This window comes from Carassius carassius, chromosome 19, assembly GCF_963082965.1.
Source record: "Carassius carassius chromosome 19, fCarCar2.1, whole genome shotgun sequence".
In the NCBI taxonomy this organism is placed as follows: Eukaryota; Metazoa; Chordata; class Actinopteri; order Cypriniformes; family Cyprinidae; genus Carassius; species Carassius carassius.
The window spans coordinates 12,141,403-12,166,781 of NC_081773.1; the positions used below are offsets into that span (position 1 = coordinate 12,141,403).

The window sequence follows — 25,379 nt, forward strand, 5'->3', positions numbered from 1 at the left end:
CAGTCAAAATGTATAAACCCATTAAACCACTCTCATTAGCCAAGAGCTTGTTATTGTTCATGTTCTCAGGCCCACATTGGTTCCAAGTCCCATTAATTCCAGCACATGATGGCAAATAGCTTAAACACAGGCCTTTCTCTATGGGACACCCATTATTTGAAGAACCGCTCCATGGTGCCAGATTGATCACCCAAACCCAATGGTCGTAAGAGAAAGAATTGCAAAAGATTGACTAACTGTATTGTCACTCTTCCTCCGTCAAGCTGTTAAACTTTCTTCTCTCCTTATGCATTTTTTTCTTAATAGGTTTCTCAGCCATTTACCGTTCAGTCCACTTCAGTCTACTGATAGCCTTCTGCCAGCTCCTGGCTAGTAATGGTGGAGATTGTTCAGAGCAAATTACAGCTTTAATATCTTTCAATTACTGCTAAAGCAAATCTCAGTACACTTTGTACCATTATGTCATTACTCCAGGAGCCCCTCCGATGGCCTATGGGACTGTCAGACAAACTGAAAGAAAGTATCTATCCTACAGTGCAAACAGTGCAATTCATATGTGCCCAACGAAAGCATGTGTTAAAGACTACTCACACATATGTGCACACGTCTGTATAGTCAGCACTTGCAGATTTTAAAAATCAAAATAATTGATTTCTGGGATTTGTCTTTTGGAAAATCATATAAAATGCCTCTACTACCTGACAGATATCACTTTAATAGGTGTCCTGATAAATCCATGCTTTAAAAAAATGACCAGAAATTATCTTTGCCTGTCAATCTGTACATGTTCTTTGTGCATGCTCTAGGAAGGAAGGCATGTAGTTGTGGATAGGGACCATCCAATTCAGTGGTGGTGGTGAAAGTTAGCAAAACTTCTGAATCATCCTTTATCATTCCAAAACCGTATGCCATTAGCTTTCTACCAAAAATATTTTTTAAGAACTGTCACACAGATTTCATTTTTATACAGTGACAGCTTATTGGCTACCGGTTGTCAAGTTCCAAAGAAAAAGCATTATACAAGCGATTAAAGTAGTCCATAAGTCACACATGCCATTGTCAAGTCCTTTGAAGTTGATACAATAGCTTTGTGTGAGGAATGATTAGTCATTATTCAAGGATAACTGTCAAATCCACTGCAGCATTCAAATTGAAAATACTTTCTTCCATCAAATATACTTCTTCTATACAAATATACATCATTGGTTACAATGAAGAAGCAAAGACCAAGCTACCGTATGACTTCAGAAGAGTCACTTAGAATATTACATTTTGTATGTTGATGTGTGTTGGACTAACATAGCAGCATACGGTTTTGGAATGCGTGAGTAAATAGTACCATATTTTGTATTTATGGGTGAACTAACTATTTACACTAAACTACATCCAGATGCTTCAACAGTCAGCAAAACAAACCACAAAATCATTAACTGTGGAATATGAAATCTGCAGGCTCCACAGGACAGACATGAAGATATGCCAGACAATGAACAGCACACTGACAGTCTAAAACAGATTGATAACAGGCTCCCAGCTCGTCTGTCTCATCACCTCTCAGCAGCCTCCCTCTTCTCCTCTGTTGCCATCTGGACGGTGTCTTTCTTGTCCCCTTTTCCTTTGGTCTCCACAACTTCTACTCCATTTTTCTCATTTTCATACTTTCTCTTATTTGGCTGGTTTAAGCAGCTTTTCCTGACTCTCAGAGAGCCTTTAATATGAAGACTGTCCTTTCTAAGACAGGAGGTGCAGCTCAAGTTCTCCGACTTCGGTCTGGCCATAAACTTAACTCACAGTACAGGGATAGAAATATCAGTGCAAACCAGAAGTGGCACACATATAGTGAAAAATAAAGGAATAGAGACAGCGTAAGAAAAATGTTCTCACTGAGACATTCCTCACACAAGAAAAGACCAAACGTCTACCCTAACTATGGCAGGCAAGACGATTTAGCACTTCACAACCACTCAAATCAATTTCCCTCATAGAGGTGAATGTACTGAAGTCACCGAATAATGGGAAAGGACATTTTAGTTAGCCTGAAAAGAGTTTTAAAGATAAAATATAAAAGGAGAAACAGATTGCTTTCTTCTATTCTGATTCTCTAAAAGAGATGAGAGGAGCAGCTATCTCCAGTTTTAGCTCTCCCGCTGATCTCAGCAGAACCAAGTTTAAAACATGCTTCCAGTACGCTACATTACCCCCGCTACAGGACTCCAAGTGAACTCTTCACCCCTTTCCCTTAGCACAATCATTCCAACGCTGTGTCCTCTTCATGAGGAGGAATAGAGCTGATTCTTTAATATGATTTCGTACTCAAACCACAGATTCATTCTGATCGGCTAACCAACATTCCAAGGCTTTTTGACAAACCGTATTTTGAACCAAATAAATGAAGCCTTTGTGAATATATAAGAGACTTCTTTTGCAAGAAAAAATAAAACTTGCAAAGTTTCTAATTACTTGAACCTCATAGATCCCCTACAATCTGCCATTGGAAAAAGACAAAGAAAATGACAAAAAGGAAAAACATGGATAAAAAATGACAAACAATTTAGATTAACATTGAAAGCACAGCAATTATAGCATCTGGAAAATCTGAAATGGTCAAATATCTGGTCATAAATATAGTTTCTATCTATCATGAGAGGTGCATTTATATGGACACTCTTGCCCAAAGTAGCCCACAAATATTTCAATTAAAAACACTTAGATAAAACTATAATAATTTACCCCCCTTATTTGAGGCAACTTTCCTTTCTTAATCAATTTAGAATTGGGCTCGGAGTAACAACGTAACAACTATGCCTCTAAACAATATAATTCATTGTGAGAATCATGCCAAATGTTGCTGGAGTAAACACGTATCTCACTGTATCGAACATTGTTCACACAATAGCCTAAATTCTCATAAAAACTAATTTCCTCCCCAGCAGGTCCATAACTTGATCCTCAACATTCTTTATTTATCTATCTCATCTTTGCTGAGAATACAGCACATCTCAGGAAACTGGAAGCATTTTCTTTGCTCTCCTTGTTATACAAAACATGATTTGGAGATCTGTAGCATTAAAAAGTTAAAACCGTTCACTGCTATTCGAATGTTGTGATGAAATTAAACACTTCAGCTTTGCACCACAGCAGGTTAAGACATTTGAACTTCTCAAGCCTATGTGATGGTTTCACTCAGAGGTTTAGGCTGCTGTCCAGTGCTCTCTGAAAGTCAGTCCAGACCGCACTGCTCCTCACACTCTAATGAGGTATCGAGCCAAACACCAGCCTGCAACCTCTGACTCATGCTAGCACACTTCTTAAAGAAGGAGCTCGGCTCCTAAATTACTAACGGCCCTCTGGACTCCCCTCGCTGTCAAAATACGCTGGCTGACAGCTTTGAAGCGGGCTAGCGCCGTAGCTCTTTATGACTCAGGCACTGCTGCCCAACTTGTTCATGTGTTTTGCCATGATTAAGAAAGGGGAGGTCTCTCATCGCCGGCTCAAACGAGTGCTCGCAGCACATGCTGGCATTCAGAGGCACTGATAGCCTTGTTCAGGGTTTAATATCATTCTCAGTGTAATATGGAGCAGTGAGCATGTGATTATTGTGGGTGGAGGACTCCCTGCTACACATGCTATAAAGTGCAGGCTGTCGTTTTCTGTGTTTCTTGCGAGGACTGGTGCGTAGGTTGGAAAGCTCAGCTCCAGATCTTCTCCCACTCTGCTGGATCAATGCTAAGAGAGAGGCTGGGAAAGTGATGTTTCAAAACATCTCAGATTCTATTGCACATGCTGACGACATATTTTGCAACCCGCATTAGGGAATGTTAGATGTAACATTATATTATAAGTCCCACTAAAGCATATAATGTTACATCACAACTTGACGAAATAACAAAGCGTAATGTTTCTTAATGCTAATCCAACCAATAGCAGACGGTGGGACCTGTTTGAAGACAATCATTGGTAACACTTTATTTTGATAGTCCACTTTAGACATTCTACTAGCAGTAAGTAACTTTGCAACTACATGTCAACTAGCAGTTAGTAGAGTATTAGTAGACTGTCTGCTTAATATCTTCTAACACTTTCTTTGTCAACTTATTGTCAACTTATACTAAGCTTAAACCTACCCCTAACACTAACCCTAAACCTACCCTAACAGTCTACTCTGAGAGTTAGTAGACATGTAGTTGCAAATTTCTGAGATTTAGTTGATATGTAGTTGACATGTAGTTACAAAGTTACTTATAGTCAGTAGAATACCTAAAGTGGACTATCAAAATAAAGTGTAACCCAATCATTAATGGGGGGGGGGGTTACAGTATCATAACATATTTAAAGAGTAACATTAACTGTAGCTTCCAAAAAGTATTCAGAATGTCTAAAACTGTTTAAAACAGGCAAACTAAGGACACAGAGTCTGTAACTGTTGAGAAAAGCTCCACACGCTGTTCTCAAGGTCACCAGAACACTGATTACAGTGAAAGCACCAGTGTTTACAGCGATGGCGATGAGGGCTCAAAACATTGCCATATATGGACAAACAGATGACGACAGACAAAAGAAAGATCATCTTGTTCTTGTGGTTTGTCACTCTTAATTTCCCAGGCACTGATGACAATGTTCACAGATTCATCTCTACAGTACCTTTCATCATTACAGGCAGAAACCTGCAGGGTAAAGTGAGTGTGTCTTATAGATGTATCATGTTGCAGCCTGTCCAGGTGTGCTAAGACCATGATTCTTGTTTATAGTTTTAGTGAAGTATACGGTTTCTCCCTTTCTCATGAAGCTGACACACCACTGACGATCCGGTACTGACTCCAGCTCACATCCTGGTTTCAGCCTGACTCACCACTGACTCTGTTCTCTCTGGCTTTCTCTCTTTGCTGCCCTCACTCACATTTCAGGTTGTTTAAGGTGATCTGGTGCCAGGGGCCTGAATTACGTCAGGTTAGAGAGGATAAGACATTGCTTGTCCCTGAAACTGCATACGTAGCAGTTTTTAAAAAAAAAAACAGCACGTGAAAAAGCAACACAACTGACCTTTCACTAAGCCATGACCTTAAAATGTTATGAGCAATTCTACCTTAGAAACTCTCCCATATAAAAATCACACAAGTTTTTCTCTCTTTTTTTTGTATGCACGAAGGATATGAGAGTTTGGATATTTTTATACAATTTTAAAGCCATCCAAAAAATATTTTAGTAGTCCATGCTGTGTATTAAAATGTGTGATCCCTCATTCACAAATGAACACGTACTACATCAGTTAGAAAACCTACTTTTGCTCCCAGGTAAAATCCAGTAATAATTTAATGCTAATTCATTTAAGTATTAATTCAGGTCATAGGACTAAAGGTTGTGGTAAAATTAAAAGTTAAATTGCTAACAATGCTTTAAAATGAGATTTCTGTGAGTAGCATTTACCCTCTGGAGGTCTTAGTTGTTAATTTATGTTACGGTTTTGCATGTCAGACTTAATTTAAACCCATGTCAGAATAATATTCATTTAGTTTTACTACTTTGAGAACATTTTAATAGGGAACAAATGAATACAAAAATGAAAAACATACAGAAATCTGCCTGATATATCCATCAAATGTGTAACCACACGGGTCAGGACATTCAGTTGGCTCTCTCTCCGCTTCATCTCTAGTCCTCCACATTTTCTGTACACCTTCTCATAAATTCAAAGTGTTTGAAATGTTTTCCGAATAAACTCTAGACACTAGTATAAATCCAAACTTTGCTTAGACACACTTCAGGACTGGAGTACAGATGATCTGGGCTTCAGGGAAAAGGAGATAAGGAGGGATATGTTGGCATGCACACCCAGTGGAAACTTCAGAGGAATGTATAACACCCTACATGCATATCAGCTCTGCTCTCTCGGATACAGTCCAGCTGTCTGCAGCTACAATCTGAGCGTTTCAAACCTATTGGGGGTTAAACAGCTGAAAATCTTCACAGAAGTTAGTTCTAGAATTTTATTCTAGAATAAAAAAAATAAAAAAAACATACATTCTTTTGATGAGTTTAGCAACACAGAAACTGTCATTGAAATGCATCAACACTGACTCGAGCTGAATAACGACTCCATTATTTCTGTAGGGCTGCTTATAGCTGAATTGAACTTGTTTTATAATTGATGAACTTGCACTGTTATTAAACTGAACCAACACTAAACTGACTCCAGCTGAATAATAACACTACTATCTTTTTTAAAACTGCTTTACATTGCCTCATATGTGATGAAGTATGCATCGATTCGTTTCACCACCCCTTATTTACTACTATGAAGCTGCTTTGAAACTATCAGTATTGTATAAAGTGCTACATAAATAAAGGTGACCTGACTAGACAAGACAAGACAATAATGGCTTCACCCACATCTTAAAAATGCCAAAGCCATTTTTATTCATACAAATGTTTTACATTGTATCACGGTATATTTCTCTTATTTGTCATTAGTAAGATTTGTGATGATAATGGTGTGCATGTGCGTAATTGGTTTAATTGAAGAAAACTGATTTCTAATAGGAACCTTCAATTAATCTACAGTACATAAATGTGTGGGTGTGTGTGTGAGCTCAATGTCACTCACTGAATGACAAAATTAACCCATTTCCTTCCCACATGAAGATAACCTGTTTTACACAAAAAACACTCACACTCAATAGATGAGATCTATAGGAGCCCAAGATCAGAGACCATGGCACAAAATACAAAAATACAAAAAAAGCCCACACCCCTTTTGTTTCTGTAAAAGCCATGTTTACACACAGTTTATGACATGCCAATACGTACTAGCTTTCCTTAAATGTTTTACTTAACTCCATCAAATACAACCTTAACCTGTACATTCTTTCAAATATCTTTAAGAGATAGTTCACCCAAAAAATTATATTCTGTCATCATTTCACCCTCATGTCATTCCAAACCTGTATGAGTTGCTTTCTTATGTTGAACATAAAAGAAAATATTTTGAAGATTGCTGGTAATCAAACTGTTGGTGGTTGCCACTGACTTCCATAGTAGGAAAAAATGGCAACCAACAACTGTTTGATTACCAGCAATCTTCAAAATATCTTCTTTTATGTTCAACACAAGAAAGCAACTAATACAGGTTTGGAATGACATGAGGGTGAGTAAATGATGACAGAATTAAAAAAATTGGTGAACTATCCCTTTAAGAGGATACTTACACTGCGCAGACCTCAAAATATATTACAGTGGATATTAAATACAGAAAATTGTGAAATGAGTATCAGATAGGAATGTTTAGATGCTGGATGTGCATTGGATTGAGAATAACATATGAAAGTGGTCCACAAAAAAAGCATTTCTGTAACCAAATCTGGTGCCATATAACCGTGGGGAAAATACACTAAACTGGTTGACAGAGTAAATGCAGCCTACCTGTAGTTTAGTAAAGTGTCGGAGGAAGAGGATTTCAGCCTGAAAGCTCATAGCCATAAAATGTTTCAACTAACAAATACATAAATAAATTATACCCAAAACAAAAACCACACAGTGCCAAACACCCAGTAGTGATTGTGTCGCTCATGTTTGAACAGAATTGCATCACTGGGGACAGGGTTGAAAAAAGCACCAAGCTAGAGAAGAGAAGAAACCATTTGAAATGTACAACTACAAAACTCAAAATCTTCTTCAGAAGCAAACTGTTCAATAAATCATTGCAGCTGAGTGAAGCAGATTAAAAGAGCATGTTTCGCCCGTTTGCTTGAACCGTTTTACTGGCAGGAGCAAGCAGAACTTCCTTTTCCCCCACTGACGTCAGACACAGCAAGCCGCCAAGGGACCGCATAGAAATGGCCGTTTATTCAGGAGAACTGAAGTCTATCATCTTATTTCATCATTCCATCATGCAAAACACCAGATATAGCCAAGCACAATAAACATCACAGACTACAGGGAGAAAGCTTTTAAAGGACAGAACACAAATAAAGAAGAGATAAAAAGACTGCACATTTCACAGAGATACAACTAACAACACTACAAGGGTGAATATCACAGAAACATGCTTTGGTTGCATTTCATCCCAGAAGGAAAAAAGAAAATGTAATTTTGTATAAAAGCCCTTTTTATTTATTTTTTTATCATTACACAAATTTACCCATGTTTCTCCTTAGCTTAGCTTTTACATTTTATAGTGGAAAATCTCTATTTCTCTCAGTGATTTTAATTCTTTAAAAAATAGATACATAATAAATACATTTTTACAACACTGGAAGTCTGAATTATTACAAGTATTTGAATTAGTAACAATTTTGTGGGTAATGGATTTGGCAATGATTTTGCATTGTAAATAAACCACGATAAAAATAATTTTATGTGATTAAGATATAATAATAATAATAATAATTTGGGGAGTAAGTTTCATTTAAAAACAAAATATATATTTTTCTGAACTGCCTGTGAATCATTGCATAATTATTTTGTTATTTTGATTTTGAGATGAAATACGATCTAAACATGTTCTTGACAGGAATACTGATATATTTACCCTGAGTTTATCTGTGAGTACAGAACGAATTAAGGACAAAAAATACAAAACTGAGAAAGAGAGGTAGAAAGAGAGGGCTGGGTGATTTTCGATGACAGCACGCATGCAGCTGCCAGGGGGTGAAGAATTGAAAGCATGGAGGGTTGTCCAGTAATATGAGCAAGGCAGCAGGGAAATAGGTTAAGAGGTTAGAGACACACAGAGGCTCCAGTTAGTATTTGTGCTTCCTACTCTCAGCTCACCCCACTGCCTAAAAATACAGGCCACAATGAGCACAGCCATTACTCCTGTCAGCAGCCAAGTCATGGCCTACATTCAGCTCACACATTCCTAACCCACTTATGAAGCATACTGATCATCCATTAATCTATTAAAACACACATACTAATTATTACATAGGGCAAGGATGCATAGCATTACATTTGCCCTGATCAGCTTCCACGACTTCATCACATGCTTCAGCTGTTAGCTTAGCGTAGCTTAAACACACACACACAAACAGCTCCAGTATACAATCTGTGGAATTCTACAGATACCTACTAACATAGAGCATGACTGACATTTTTGATTAGTCGACTTATTCCTGTCGATGACTAGAAAATCCCTGAAGGTCACACAACTGCTGTGTCTGTTCGACTGCTGAGTCTGCTGTGTCTGTTTGCCCAATTTTGGAATCCTAGCAGATATATAAAAAAAGCACACACAGTGGCAGCTCCAGGAATGTTTTGTTGGGGGTGCTAAGGAGGGGCTTAACAGTTCAGAGGTGGGTGCTAAAAAACTAATTAAATTGAGTGAAAGTAAAGAACATCTAGAAGCTTCAGCTATCTAAATAGCATGCAAATTCAGACACCTTGTGTTTTTTTATATACAGCAGCTTCGAAAAAAGCTACATAAAAAAACAACATCTGTGGTATTAAACTTCTCATATGCCACTGTTATTAGTTATATAACTTCTAATGCCAACTGCCAAATATGACGTCTACAAATTAATAAAATTTATGAACGCACGTAGAAAAGAGAAAGTAGGGATTTTTTTTCCATTGTTTTCTTTTCTTTTTATTATTATATTTTCACACTATATAGTAATTTCTTCTGACCATCAAGTGTCAGTCACTCACTCACAATGTCACCTAGCAGGAAATCATGTTAAAATCAATTTCTAACCCTTTTTTTTTTGGCATAGCGGACAGGCTCACATTGCGGTGGGGCCCCGCGATAACCTCCCCGTGCTGAGATGTGTCATGTGTCGACAATAGCTAAAGACATTAAGCAATATTAAGAGGATTTAGCATTTCCATTTTAATGTAGGCCTCTTACATTCTTCTCATAATAAGGTTTATTATTATTATTATTATTATTATTATTAGGTTACTTTTATTATTAAATTACATTAAATTACATAGCCCATCACCTGTGAGGATAATTAAAGATAATTAAAGTTTAGGCTATTAGCTTAATCCCTGTTGAATATGTTTTTTGTTAGTTTTTTTCAAACAGATTTATTAATTTATACAACAAATTATAGGCCAAAAATTACAATTATTAACACTGCAATCATCAATGAAAATTAAGAGCAGCTTTATTTTGTGCACTGATTTTCAAAAACAACCCGTTTAACGTGAAATACGTTTCTTCTCATGTTTTTCACTACATTTCACTTCATTTTCCTTTGCAAAGCCATGAGCTTCTCCGTGATGGTATCCATATTGCAGTTAATAGTCTCAGTCTCAGTGCTGACCGCTCTGCCAACTGCTTCAATCATGACGGGCAGCCTTATGAGGCTTTTGACAGCTGTTCCCATTTTCTGAATTCTTCAATAACCCAGGGCAAAGCCTAATCCAATCAGCAGAAGACCTGTTTTCATGGTTCCAAATAGGTAGATATCTTCATTGTCCTCCACGGAAAGAGCGGCCAGACACACGACCTGCCACCTCTCCCACGCGTCCATCGTGTAGCCAGCCTCGAACGTTCCGGCAGGGCAGTCAGGTTCCCCCGAACCCAAGCTTCTCATCGAGAAGATGGTGTCAATTGCATTGAGAGACCCGTTGATCAAATCCATGATTTTTCAGTTTGGAGAGCAGTGCAGAGAGAGTGTCTCAAGTATTAGACAATAGGCGAGATGAGACGAGAGAGCAAGCAGGGAAGGTAAGGGGGAGGAGAGGGAGAGAAAGTGCGCCCGCCTTCGTTTAGAGCCAAACGAGAAAAGATTAAGAAATATTAACTATGTTTACACTTAAAAGTGTATTGCTTTGTTAGCTTAGCAACGTGTGCTAATGTAAAACTCATTTGTGATCATTAATCAGGTCTCTTTTTATTTGTGGAAAGCAGTATAGCCTATATTTTGTAATATATCAGTTGCTATCTGTATTTTCCAGAGCTATTGAATTTAGACACATTTTACTTCTGACCTTAGCTTGTCTTTCATGCATAAGCTTGCCTGAAAGCAGTGTTCGAATTGAGTCAAAGCTCTTGGGGGGTCCCCCAACCCCCCCCCCAAAAAAAAACCAACTAATAATATACATATTTGTATTTATTTATTTCATATAATAATATAATTTACTTTACTTTACTTGTGAATTTAATTTACTTTGTGTGTTTCATAACATGTTTTTGCAGCTGAGCATTTACTATGTAAAATTAAATAAAAATCTATGAAATAACAAGATGGCTCTTCTCTTCTTTCCCTTGTCCATATCTGAGAAAATAATGTAAGATGTAAGTTGTAATATTATATTTGTTGTCGTTACTGTGAATATATTTAAGAAAGCACTCCATGTTATTCATGCTACTTATTAAGGTTATTAATGGTGATATACTTTGAACAGTGCACATGTAGGCATTTTATTTCATTAAAAAAACTAATTTATCTTGAATGTAGTTACATAACCCTTTCATATTTTCAAGCAGAAGTTGTCATAGTTGGGTAAACTTCTATAGTGGTGAATGAGAGTATATGTTTAAATATATGTTTTGTCACAATAGTGTTTCTACAAGAGGGAAAAAATAGAAATAATTTGATACGATTACGATGCTGATGACCATTAATCAATTTTGATCTCTTGATTCACTATCAATTCACATGAATAGGCCTACTGTACTTACTTTTCTTGGGTTAAACTCAGTATTTTCTTGCATTAATTAATATTCACTTGTGTGTGCTTATACGAGTATCTTTTTAAAATGTATAATCTAGTGTTTGATCATGTCTAAATATTTATTTAAATGCAAAACCTAAAAATAAGTAAGCAGTTATGACCTGCAATACTCTTTTGAGCAACTAGAGTATGTATATTTATTAGAGTGGGTAAACAATGGCATTGCAAATGGAAATTATTATTTTTCTGGCCACAAAATGACTTTAATTTGCCTCTTTGCATTGAATTTAAAATCCTTTTCTCCACTTAACCTTAAATACTACACTAATTGTATTAGGCTATACATAATGGAAAATAGGATACAATTCATAACAAAAACGGTTGATCTGCATGTTTGTCTTCGGCGTAATAATCAATGCATGTGTGTCTCACGCACAATTCGTGAGAGTTAGCAACCCTGCTTTATCATCGTTGACACAAAAAAAGCCTTCACCTGATGAACTTTTTCATCAGTAATAATGTCCTTAATTAAATTAACACTGTTTTTGAGCAGTTAAGGTTACTAGATTTAAAATGATTTGTTTAATTCAGAATGGGTGCAATGCTAGCTCCAAACAAGATTCTATTTTTCTCAGAATTACGTTAGATGGCTAATTACAACTAACAAGCCGATAGTGAGCTAGCATCATAAGATAAAAAAAACAACTATTGACAGACCAAGATTATAAGTGATTCTCTGATTCTAAGATAAACACTTATTCAGTAGCAATAAATAAAACAAAGAAATATTATCTTACCGTTATCGTGAGGTAAAATAATGACGAAGGATCACTCTGTCAGCCAATCACACAGCGACGTCGCGCCCGCAGTCTGTAAATTCCTTCAGAAAACAGCGTGTGGCGCACTTGAGCGTATTTTCAGATGCACATCTAATTTGAAGTAGCTTTTTATGGGAGCGGCACTTTTTACAGTCTATGGAGCGGCAGCGCAATACTTTGGTAAAAAATAGATAGATAGGGCTATGTCAAATATTGTTTCTATTTTAGTTTTAATGAAAAACCAGGGGACCCCCCAAGGTCATTTTTTTGGGCCTTATGGGGGGTCCCTTGATGCTTATGGGGGGTCCCGGACCCCCCCAGCCCCCCCTCAATTCGAACACTGCCTGAAAGAGACATAAAGGGTTGAAGGAGGTTTTAGAGCAGATCCTGGTGCACTGTGGGAATTTCAGGATGTGAGAAAAGATCAGATGCAAAGGTCACAGTACCCTGACACACAAACACACACACACACAAACACTGTTTGTGTATCTAAAACACGATAACAGTTCTGTTTCACCCTGTTCTAGAGAAAGGATTAAATTTAGATCAACACTGCATTTCATTAGGAATATGAAATCCTGCAGCATTAGGGAGAGTAACTGGCATGGAACAGTATAAATGTATTTTATTACTAGCATTAGCATCTCAAAGACAGTAACTGAACTCTATACAGCATACAGGGTACTTTTTTAAACCAGTCATCTGGGGCCGGATTCATTAATCATTCTTAACATGTACAGACAGCAGGAAGAATGATGGTATGTTTAAAGAGAGACAGGGATCTTGGAATGGGGCGCTGAACAACATGCCTGTCCTTAAACAGGTGGCTCTCAGTGTGATGCTCCCCAGCCCACACCAAACACGACTCATGAGTCACCGATCCCATATTAAAACTGTTCCTGCTGGTCCACATGTCCATTTGTGCAGCCTCTCAAGACATGCGGTGCATGTGAGCCTATGCAGCAACGCCTGGCGTTGACAACTCAGCCCACACGGTTAGTCACAATCAACAGCCGAACTGCTAACAATGAGCTTTTTGTAATAAGTTATGGTCACTGATAAGCCCATGTGACTGTGCTATCAAATAGATGAGACATCGGCGGTATGTGAGTGTGAGCAGAGCTGGAAGGATAAAGTTTAATTACAATTGCAATTAAGAGGACTATTGATACTGATATCATGGTGGCAGGTGGCACGGCAGCATTACAAGTCTGTGCCCTACTTAATAATAGGGTGAGATGGCACACAGATGGACTGGCATTCTGTCAGGTAGATTCTCCATTACTCCACCAGAACAGTGACTGATTTGTGCAGCATAAATCCACTCAGGCATTAAAAGTCCACCAATTAGCGTAGATCCATTAACATGAGCAATGACGAGTTGGAGAGGATTCAGGCTGACGGCTCCAAAAAAAGCTGCATTTCAAAATGTCATAAAAAAAATAAAAGATCTCAAAAGTGACTATCCAAGCAAATCCAAAACTACATTGCTAGAATTGCTTGGGAAAACTCTAAAATCAGTGTGTGTGTATATACATACATGCATACATACATACATACATATACACACACACACACACAGTATATATATATATATATATATATATATATATATATAAATATAATTGTTACATATTCCAATATATTGTGCATCCCTATAATTAACATAAGATGCCTGACATTTCGTGTACAGATTCAGACAGGACTTGGTTGTCTCTGATCGATTTAATTCTCTTTTTAAATTCTCTTTTTAATCTTTTATTGATTTAATTCTCTTTTTAAATTGGATGGGCTGTCACTAGTGCTGGAACCACCAACCATTTTATACAGAAAGCTGGTGGAAAAGGTCAAAATCCAAGGACAATACTGTAACTATAACATTCTACACGAGCTGACTGACAGCTTTAGTTATGCCTTTTAATGAAAGGTCAAAAAAATGAGAAGAAAAAATAATAATAATATCCCACAAATCACAGACATTGCTATCCGGATGGAATTGGATTTCTCAGAGGACCCCTGAGTTATCTGAAAAACGGTAGGTAATTTTCTCTGTAATTTGCTCCTAGGTTGTGAAAGAAAATCACAGATGTGTTTGATTCAGATAAGAATAAAATCACAAATTACGTCTGTGAAACACGCATTTACCCAGCCTCCTGCGGGAAAACCGGTCCGGTTTGAATAAAGCTCATGAATGCAAAAAAACAGTGCTGTAGGAAGCATGCTATATTATAAATCAGGGTTAAGTAAGAGTTCAGAGGGGGCTCACCGGTGAGGTTGGTACGGGCACTGTAGGAGCCCAGGTAGCGGCTGTCAGTGTTGGGAGTGTAGCACTCGTACATGCCCTGGTCGGTGGCCTGCAGCTTGGTGATGTGCAGTAGGACAGAGTCTCCGCTCAGCCTCTCGATGTAGATCTCCTTGCTGTTGACACGCTGGGCGTACAAGGCGTAGGCATAGCTGTGCTGAGATGTGCTCACAATACGGATCTCTCGATCAGGAGTGGTATAAAGGTACATGGACCATTCAAAGTCTTGCTCAACCCCTTCCTTGTAGCCGGTCACGTTACACCAGATGGTGATGTGAGAGCCTTCCGTCCGGATCAAGGGCCCTGGCTGAACTGTGACCTGCCGCTGGGCCGAGCAGGAGACCACTGTAAGAAAGACAGAACAGATCAAAAATGTGAGTATATTCAATATAAACATCTCAATATTTTAATTTTTGACTTAAAATGGTGTTTTGTTTAATCAGGTAAAGAATCATAACCAGTCAAAAGTGATTTCTCAAAAACTTTTTTTTTTTTTTTTTTTTAAAGTCTACTCCTGTCTGATAAGAAATGCTTCAATCTTTCGAGTACTTGAAATGTGTGTGTTTGTGTGTGTGTGTGGGGGGGGGGGGGGGGGAGTTTGCTGCATGTGAAGAACCATCGACTCTTCAAGAAATCAAGTGGCCTTCAGCCAAGAGGCCCATTATACAGTAAACACAGCCACTCAATAGAATCACCTTTCAAGAAACACAAACAGCGTGTCTGTTGCGATCAAAAACCTACACTGTAAAAACTATAATTAACACCCAAATAAAGGTCAAAGTGTCAGCAATAGGGATGCACCGAATATTCGGCCACCGAAGATTTTCGGCCGAAAATGGCCCAAAAGAGCATTTTCGGTTTTTGGCCGAAAGACTTTTATCACCGAAACAACACGGCCGAAATGTTGTGATGATGACGCAAACAGAAACCGCGACCTGAACGTGCACCTGCATAGCGCAGACCACGAGCTCCCCGCGACATTCACTTCACACCAGTGAGAACATTCTCTGTCTTCTTATTCCTTTATTCGCAGCACTAAAGCGTCTCCTAACAAAGAGATTGAGACGGACCACGAAGTGAGAACAAAGAAAGGTACAGTCTTATAGAGTCTGTTAGCACACGTCTCACTGAGATCTTTTCGGATCCTCTGCACTTCATCGCGAATGTGCTTGATCCGCGTTATAAAGATCATTACTTGGATGCGGAAATAAGGCACGAGAAATGATACAGGCCGCGCTGGATGCGGAGAACCCGCGTGGAGACGGAGAAGCGCCAAGCGCAGGAGACAGATCAGAGCGCGGAAAAAAGACTCGTCTCTTGGCATTCACCCTCGTTGTCTGATATTTTCAGTGAAATTCTGCAAGAAAGTGCCTCAAATAATAATACATTGGCTATTGTTCTAGTTCTTAGGCTACTATATATGTGACATTTTATTTACAGTAGCCTATATATATATACACACACACACACATATATATATACATACATAATATCAGATTGTAGCCATATTTCTGCTAGATTTTCTGCTAGATTTCTGCTTTAATTTGATAAAACAAATTATTTATGCCCTGCCCCTATTTAAATACACTCTCTCAAATATTTCTCAAATGTCAGGCAGATGACAAGCTCAACTGCTCAACAGCTAGATGGTTATCTGTCTGAAGTCCCCATCCCCAGAAGTGATAACAGTCTTGCCTACTGGAGAAGTAATGCACTTTCTAGTCCTACAGAGAACAATTTCAAATGCACTTGACCTAAATGCACTTTGTTTTTATGAGAGAACAGTTCATTTTAAAACCTTTCTGCAGGCCAGTAGGCCTGTACATTATTATTTAATATTCACATGAGTGGGATACATTTTTAGTTTGAATTTTATTTTATACTGTGCATTGTTGCAATGTGCTTAATAAATATTGCATAATTTGTAATTATGTATTTTTATGTTTTTTATAATTTATGTAATTGTAATTATCTTTGAAACTTTAATATTAATTTATGCAATTGCAATGTCTTAATTTTAGTAAAGTTAGTACATGGTCATAGCAATAAATGCAATGGAATAATTGGCATAATTTCTTTCGGTGTTTCGGTTTCGGTTTTCGGCCTTGGTTTTCTCTTTTTCGGTTTTCGGTTTCGGCCAAGAATTTTCATTTCGGTGCATCACTAGTCAGCAAATTATAATAAGTTAATGTAAACACATTCAGTTCAGGTCTTACATATAAAAATAAGCCCACTTAGCGAGAGATGTGCCTAAACAGACCTAAGACCTAAATTAAGTGTATGTTTGGATTGGGAAATGATGTGGAAAATAATGCTGTCAAATTGGACAGGTTTTAAAATGGAAAATCTTTCTCCATGATTACTCGTTACTGACTGATTACTGAAACTAAAAATTGTCTCATTTATGAAAAAAAAATTTAATAAAAAAAATATATACCTAGCCTGCTTAGGAAACGAGCAATAAACAGGACTGAAGACAAAATCACATTATAAAATTATAACAGCATTACGGTGCAGATGAGTGAACGGTAGCAAAATGTGAATAGCAGATGTGGAACATTCACTAGAAAAAGGTAATCTACCGATTTTAGTGCAATTTAATGGTTTTCATGTGTGAAAGTGACAATTATTCATCTGTGTGTGAGTGTATAAAGTTGTTATTTTCCTGTAAAATTATAGTATACTTAGTTTATTTATTTTTTAATATTTGGACAATATATCTGGAAAATGGACTTTTGCTCAACGACTCCGTTAAAAGGGTATATCTACCTAGAAATACATATACGTAAATAATAAATACATTAATTAACATTAATTGTAATCATCATATAATACTTTATTATTATTATTATTATTATTATTATTATTATTATTATTATTATTATTATTATTATTATTAACCTTATTATTATTAACATAAACACCTACTCTACATACAGTAGTGTAGATTTTTATCAGTATTAATGAGAAATGTATTTGCTGATACATATATTACAATACCTATTTTATAAAAATAACCTACAATGTGAAAATTTAAATGTGAATTTTAAGGCGCACCATGAATTTAACAGGAATTTTTATTAGTGTAAAATTAACTATTTACCATATGATTCTCTCAAGCCACCACGGGACACACAAGCGGCAATATTTTTTACTTTCAGAAGTTTTACAGCATCTGCATCTCTGAGACAGCCACAACACCTCCTCTGTCAGAATAATGAGAGTTCTGTACAGAATGAGAGATGTTAACCGATACACGAATGTCGCCCTAGCCTGTCCGAGTTTGACAAAAACGTAGGATAAAGAAAGACAAGTGTGAACATTTGGAGTTGAGAGAACCGGGAGAAAGTCATTGTCCAATCTGTAACAGAAAAAAGACGCAGCCCATCTGCTAGCGCGTCCCGTCTGGTGTGGATCTGTGTGGATCTGTGTGGAGCGTGTGTGGGTGAACGCTACCCATGCCTCAGAAGAGATGTCAGTGATTTAATTACTTCTAAATATGCACATGCATCTGTATCTCTGGGCCATCCCGTAGTGAACTGAAAGTGGCTTTTATCACTTACTTTATCCGTTTCCTTCCCTCTCATAACCCCTGTACGCCCACACATGCCTGTCCTTTCCTCATACCAGCTGCCCCCACACACAGAAACTCTAAAAAAATCCCACTGAAACAGCATCCTAGTGCCATGTCAGTAAACAGCTCACTAGAATGGCAGCAGACAGCTGTGTTATCTTGACTGTGCTGCACTATGGCACAACCGTGCACATGGGAATTTACACTTCCCAAGGTGATCTGATGTTTGTCATGCCCTGCATTTTTCTCTCCCCCATGACATCCGGCTCTGTTGGAGACCCATGTTTACGTTCTGCCAACCTGGCTCCCCATAAACACTTTCATGTGCAGTAAATTGTTCTCTATTCAGTCACAGTTATATCTCAACAAATAGAGCCAAATTAGTCTCACAGAGCAAGACATGAGGTCTGGACCACATTGAGGCATATTTTAAGACAATAATTGACTATAATGATGGGTAGTCTGATGACCGCCTAGATGACATATAAAGTAATTAAACATGTACAAATGGGGATGATAAAAAACTACTTAGGAAGTTTTTTTTATTATTATCATCTGCAGCACTACGATATTATCGTGTATGGGTGGAGCAAGAGAGAGAGACTCTTTGTTCTTGTCATAGCATAACTATTTGGTGTTTTAAACCACACAGGTGTGCGAAAGAAAGCCTATGGAATCACCGGTAATAATAAAAATATATACAGTACTTTAAAACATACTGATAAACTAACGTTAAATATAAAAATACTGTATTTAAAACAGCTAGTTCATATATTGTCAAACGCAGCTGTCATAATGCGCGTCCTGTGACAAATCCGCCGCATCTGCGCACGGAATTTATCAGTCTACATGTCCAGCAAAATCAGTCAATGGTGAAAATCATTAGTACATTTAAAGTCCAGCAGTTTAACACTAATATTGGGCATAAACGAACACGTTAAATATAAAGTATTCAAAACAGGTAAGTTCATATATTTGGAGTAAAGTTGAATTGAACAGATGCATCAGTCATACAGTGCTCCGGACCACACGCCTCGTGATGAGACCGATGCACCGCCACAGAAACAAGAATGAGATGCATTCTAACATAACTGTGGCTCGTTTAAAATATTGCACACATATAGGCCATTCAGATTACTTATTAAAGTGCAATGAAATACCTATTATCTGCAGACGATGTACGTCTGTTTGTGGATGGAGACTTTGTAACGGCCAAAACTTTGTATTTTGCATGCTTCACATTATAGTGCGGTGTGCATGAAAATAATAACAAGGTGGCAGAGCGAACTTATCATCCATAGTTTATTCTCACGTAGTCCTTCTACGTCATCACCACATAGTGAGTGTTATAAGTTAAGTGATCAGTCTTTAAGAGAAGGACTACGTGAGAACTACTATGGTTAATTTCGCTCTGCGCCTTGTTATTATTTTGTCTTTACTTTATTTGTAACGCCAAGAAGGAGTTAATCTCTCATGTATGAGAAGAGCGCGTTGTTGTGTACCAGCCATTAAATGTGTGGGACACCAACTCCTCGTTTTCTATCTCTTTCATTTCATGGATTTAACGAGTTATCAGAGTCAAAGCGGACAACTTCACCGAATACAGGCTCTACTCGTGCTCTCATGTGGGTGTGTGTGTTTGAAATGCGGTGCTGAAGTGAAATAGCTGGGCAGTTTGATAGCCGAATTATAATAAGCCGCCTAATAAAAATAAAAATAATAGTTATTATTATTTTTATTATTATCCAATACATTAATAGGAAAATGAGCCTACTATCGTCGATACATGATACTATCGTCTATCGGCACAACCCTATACACAATACACTCATAGTCACGCAATGCTGATGTTGTTAACATTAATAATTTAAGAATAAAGTAGAACAATAATAATATGCACGTTTTGATGTGATACAAGCTAAACAATCTTCAGATTAAATCACCATATTTCACGATTTATTGTAATCCTTTATTCCTCAATTGGACAGAACAAACGTGGCAGACTTTATACTTACTTACATGTTCAGATGACAATATACAGTACGGTGAAAATTCTTATTTGGGTCATATATTCAAAGATGTAGGCTAGAATTTATGATTGTAAATATCCACACAGGTGCGGTGACTGACTGCCAAACACTCCTGCACTCCTCAGAACATTAGATTCATCTGAGCTGGAGCCTTGCCGGCGCACAACCAATGCAAGGAAGAAAATTACGCAAACAGCTGCAATTGCAGGTTCTCAAACAGAGATGGCGACAAAGGAGGCAACACTTACTGACTGCAGGTTTAATCAAATAATCAGCCCTGGTTAGAATAAGAGACATCTTTCAAAAATATTATAAAAAATCTTATAGAAGTGTATATCTTTTGAACAGAGGTGTATGTTATCCTGGCACCATTATTTCTACTCCGTTTCTTGGTTGAATTACAGTACAATAACCTTCATTAGATGCATAGCAACCAACCAATCACTGACCAGATTGTTTTTTTTTTTTTTTTTTTTTTTTTTTTTTTTGCTTGTAGTAACCTACATCAGACAGTCGGTTAACTTAAAAATGTACCCTTCTTTGCACTTCATATCCGTGTCACCCTCAATTTTGGTATCCTCATTTCAACCATCTTCCTTATTGAAGATGTGACCCCTGGTCTGTCTGCTGAAGTTTCGCTTCACTGTTCCAAAGTCCTCCGAGCCACTGTTCAGGAGTCTTGAGATTTAAAGACTGGCTGTGAGACATTTCCCCTGAAAACCAGATTTTACCTGTCAGCACAGACCACTGCAAGAGTACTGACTGTTACATACAGTAGCTCACCATGCACTCCAAGTTTGAGTTCATACATCTGTTAGATTGATTTGCAGGACTCGCATTCTAAAAAAAAAAAAAAAAACACTCCACAGAGTCATTATGTCTACTAGTAAACCATGCCGTCTCATCATTTCAAGAAACAAATCTTTACAGTACAGTATGTGGTTATGAAATGTGATCAAACCAGGTTTCGATTCTTAAGTGCACCAGGGTCTATTTTGCAATTCCGGCACGCCTGGAGTGACAGGCCAGCATTTAAACCCTGTCATTCAATGCATAAAAGCGACAGCCTGCTAGACCATGAACCATCAGTCTGATTTCAGCAGGATGAAGACATATGACACATTAAATCCAGAGACATTTCGGAGATATTTAACTGGAACATTCATGTCAGGTTCATTCCTCTTTTTGAGCTCGGCTCATGAAAGTAGCATTTCCATGTGGGTCACAGAAGACTTCCTCAGAATAACCAGCTCTGGCCTGCCATCAGCTCTGCAGCATTAAATATGGATCACATACTGTATAAAACAACTAACAACACATGCTTTCTCTCTCTCTTTCCCATGGAGGAACCAAAGGCATTTTGATTCCCATGCAATTGATGGGGACTGGAGACATTAAGACCAAAAAACTGTGAATTGGACCAACCAATTCACTAAAAATGTTCAAAACTTCTCTCGCAAACTCTCCAGAAACAGCTTAGTTGCATTTCGAGACAATCAATAAATGAACATTTCACACAGTTTACATAAAGGACAAGTCATTATATAAACTTTTTTTTTTTTGTTGTGAAAAGTGTTCCAGAGTTGGACAGCAAAATTTACCCATTTATATATATTAACAATACTGAATGTCATGAAAATCATTTGGATACTGTATTTTTTGACAAATGAAAGCACTGTATAGGAATTTTTTTCTCAGTTCCCAACCATAATCTTTACTACACAAATCACTGTAAAGAGAGTCCCACGGGAATAAAATGAACAGAACAAAACCAGTTTAAAACTATGGCAACAAATAAAAAACAGAAGACAATGCAAGTAAATAATAGACAAAGAATAAGAGAGCAAAATAGAGCAAATGCGGTTAAAGCTGCAAAGATCAAAAGAAAACCTGTCTAAAAGGTAGAATACAAGAACGAGCGAGGAAGACAATGCAGGAGGAGACTACAGTCTAGACTTCGGTCAGCACAAAAGTCTCTGATAAATACTGGTACATGAGAGACAACCACTTTCCCAAGCCTGCTGTTTGTCTTGCTTTAATTGCCTCTCTCTCACACATCGAGTCCAAAAGCACTTTAATGGAGCCGCTGTGTATACAGACACAAGCCATGATGCCGTGTCTCACGGCTCAAGAGAGTAACGCAATACCCCTCAAAAGACATTCTTATATACACACACAGCTCTGGTGTTTAACAGGACACATACACATGGATCAAATTGGCCTAGACCATAACCACCATCACCACACCTCACAAATTCCAAACCCAGCGGAGCAATTACCAAAATCTCTTCTGCCCTTTTGATGCAAGCCAGAGTGTAAGCACTTCCTCACAAGGAAAGCAAAAAAGGGGCTTGGCGGGAAACCACAGCCAATTAGAGGAGGTTGTAGCGGGGCAAATGACCAGAAGAGAGGATCATATTGAGAAGGAATATAAGTTCACAGCATTTGGCAACCCAAAATCCAATTTCTTTTGTCTGCGTGTGACACAGATCTCATTTTTCAGAGCAGTGTGAACACAAAAAAAATCCAATCTTTTCAATCCAGTTTGGGCAGCTTTGATATGTGGTCCTCGATCTGATTATGTGTCCAATTCATGGCCATGTGACCAGAGCGTGAACCATCAGTTTGGAATTGAATGGTTTCTTTAATGCCAATTATTTTGTTATGTACACATAATAAGCACTGCGTGTGACTTACTGATTTTGTAAACGTGCAAATGGAGTTGCTTTCAAGCTAGCTGGCTGTTTGAGCCTGTAGTAAATGTAAAGTGAACAATATCAAACCAATAAAAACAAATCAGAGCAAAAAATTAATAAATAGAATTGAAGTTGAGCTTTAAAATTTGCAAAACAAATGGAAACTGTCAATATCCACTCACTCTCATGTTAATTTAAACTTGTATTTTAGATTTTTTTTTCCATTTCCTGTTCTTTTGTGATTGTTGTCACTTCAATTCTACATAGAGTAATACTTTAAGGTGCTGGCTTTCTGTCTGTTATCTAAGAGCTGAGCTGAACCAGAAAGTGACAAGCAGCTTTTTGATATGTTTAAGGTTTAACCAAGCTCTGCTGAGTAAAAAGGCAGATTTAAGAAGCCTGTCACGACTGAAGATCAGAAGGAACTTGGGACTTATGAGGTTTCAGAGGAGAGGTGCAAGATCAGAGTCACATAAAACAAGAAAGTCAGAGCCCATGCATCTCACTACTGTGCCAAAATACTGTACATAAACAGAGAAATGCAAGCCAGCAGATCTATTGGTTACTGTTTGCATTTCTGAGATTGTAATTAGACCAACATTAAAGCAATAAAATAGGCTACGTTCTCACGTACCTTCTACACGAGGCCTCCTTATGATCAACTTCAAATCATTAGACAACAAACAAAACATAACAATATATGCATTTAAGGGCGTTAAAGCATGCAAGTAATTTAGGAAACAAATTTAAGAGAAAAAAAAAATTTGGAAGACAAAAACAAAAGACAGAATGAATAAACAAAAAAGAATGAACAAAGGGGTTAGGAATACCAAAAGGTCTAAACTAATTTAGAAAATCTTTCCATAACTAGCTAACAAAGTATAAGGAATGCCCCCAATTAGCTAAGTAAACGTGTGTGTGAGAGTGTGAAAGAGAAAAGCATATGCGCTGCTTCTTCCAGGCCAGGACAGGGACTCCAGTCAGCACCTCAGCTGTGCCGCATAAAAAAAACAACACCAGTCTTTTAGTACAGGCAGACGGGGGTGGCACACTGCTTCCTGTGTGTGTGTGTGGATGAGCAGCTGGAGGCACAGCTGTACTGGTGTGTGTGGCAATGAATGAGTTTTTAAAAAGTATTAGCTTTATTTAAGAATGGAAGTTATTTAACTGTCCAATGGCAGGAAAAAAGGGGGGGAAATGGGCTGTGGTCAACAGTCCCAATGGAAGGACAGAAAATGAGTAGTAAGACCGCATGCTCTGGGTTTGATTGTATCAATACAAAACCTTTCAGTGAGCAAGTTATGACCACAGCAGTCCTGATGTCTGCTATGTGGGGATTAGTGTTGGGCCGATAGACGATGCCATCGTCCATCACCGATGGATAATAGAAATCACGAAACTGAAGTGGCATCGTGTCCCCCCGCAATTAAACTAAATTAGCAGAACAAAACCGAAACAAGCTGCAACGCAGAAAAAATTGCACAACACAGTGCAAACAAGATGCAACACAATGAAATAAGCACAACACAGTGCAAACAAGACACAACAAAATAAAATTAGCACAACATAACCTAAACAAGCCACAACACAAAATTAGCACAACATGGTGGAAACAAGATCCAACGCAAAAGAATTAGCACAACACAATGAAGACAAGCCGCACCACAACAAAATTAGCACAACACAGCCGAAACAAGACACAACACAACGTAATTAGCACCACACAGTGGAAACAAGTCGCAACACAATGGAAACAAGATTCAATGCAACAAAATTAGCACAACACAATGAAAGAAAGCTGCACCACAACAAATTAGCACAACACAACGGAAACATGCTGCAACGCAAAGAAATTAGCACACAACAACAAAATTATTCCAAAACACTGTATCATGGCGATTTTGTTGTGTTGTGCACTACTGGGCCACCGTACTGAAGGCCCCTTCACACAAACAAAATAATAATAGCTTTATTAGCATCCACACCAAGTATAAGCATGCACAGCATATGATATATTTTAAATCTTTCCTCTGTGCTGTTACCATTATAGTTGTGGTGTGGACTCTTATACTTCTCAGCCTTAAGCCTCTGCTCCAATATCATTTTAAAGAATCATAGGTGTGATCCCAAGGTGAAAGCTATGCAATGTAATTACGAGATTCCTTCTAAGATGCCTTCTTTTGGAAAGCAGCATTGCATCTGCCACAGATAAAAACAATCTCTGATAAGAATACAGGGTTATAGGCTCAGAATAGGAGACAAAGCTATAATCAGAGAGGTAATCTAGGGACAGCATGGTGTACGAGAGGGTCATACGCAGATGTAGAGTTTGGAGAAAAA

The 25,379-nt window shown here is 37.8% G+C and overlaps 1 protein-coding gene across 1 annotated transcript in view; it reads right to left on the reverse strand.

Annotated features, from left to right (window-relative positions):
- Positions 1-25,379, reverse strand: part of LOC132095082 (immunoglobulin superfamily member 3-like) — a 155,362-nt gene that overhangs the window by 108,877 nt on the left and 21,106 nt on the right. Inside the window, exon 2 of the mRNA XM_059499835.1 lies at positions 14,704-15,084. Coding sequence (XP_059355818.1) covers positions 14,704-15,084 — 381 coding nt within the window. The remainder of the gene's footprint in view (positions 1-14,703; positions 15,085-25,379) is intronic.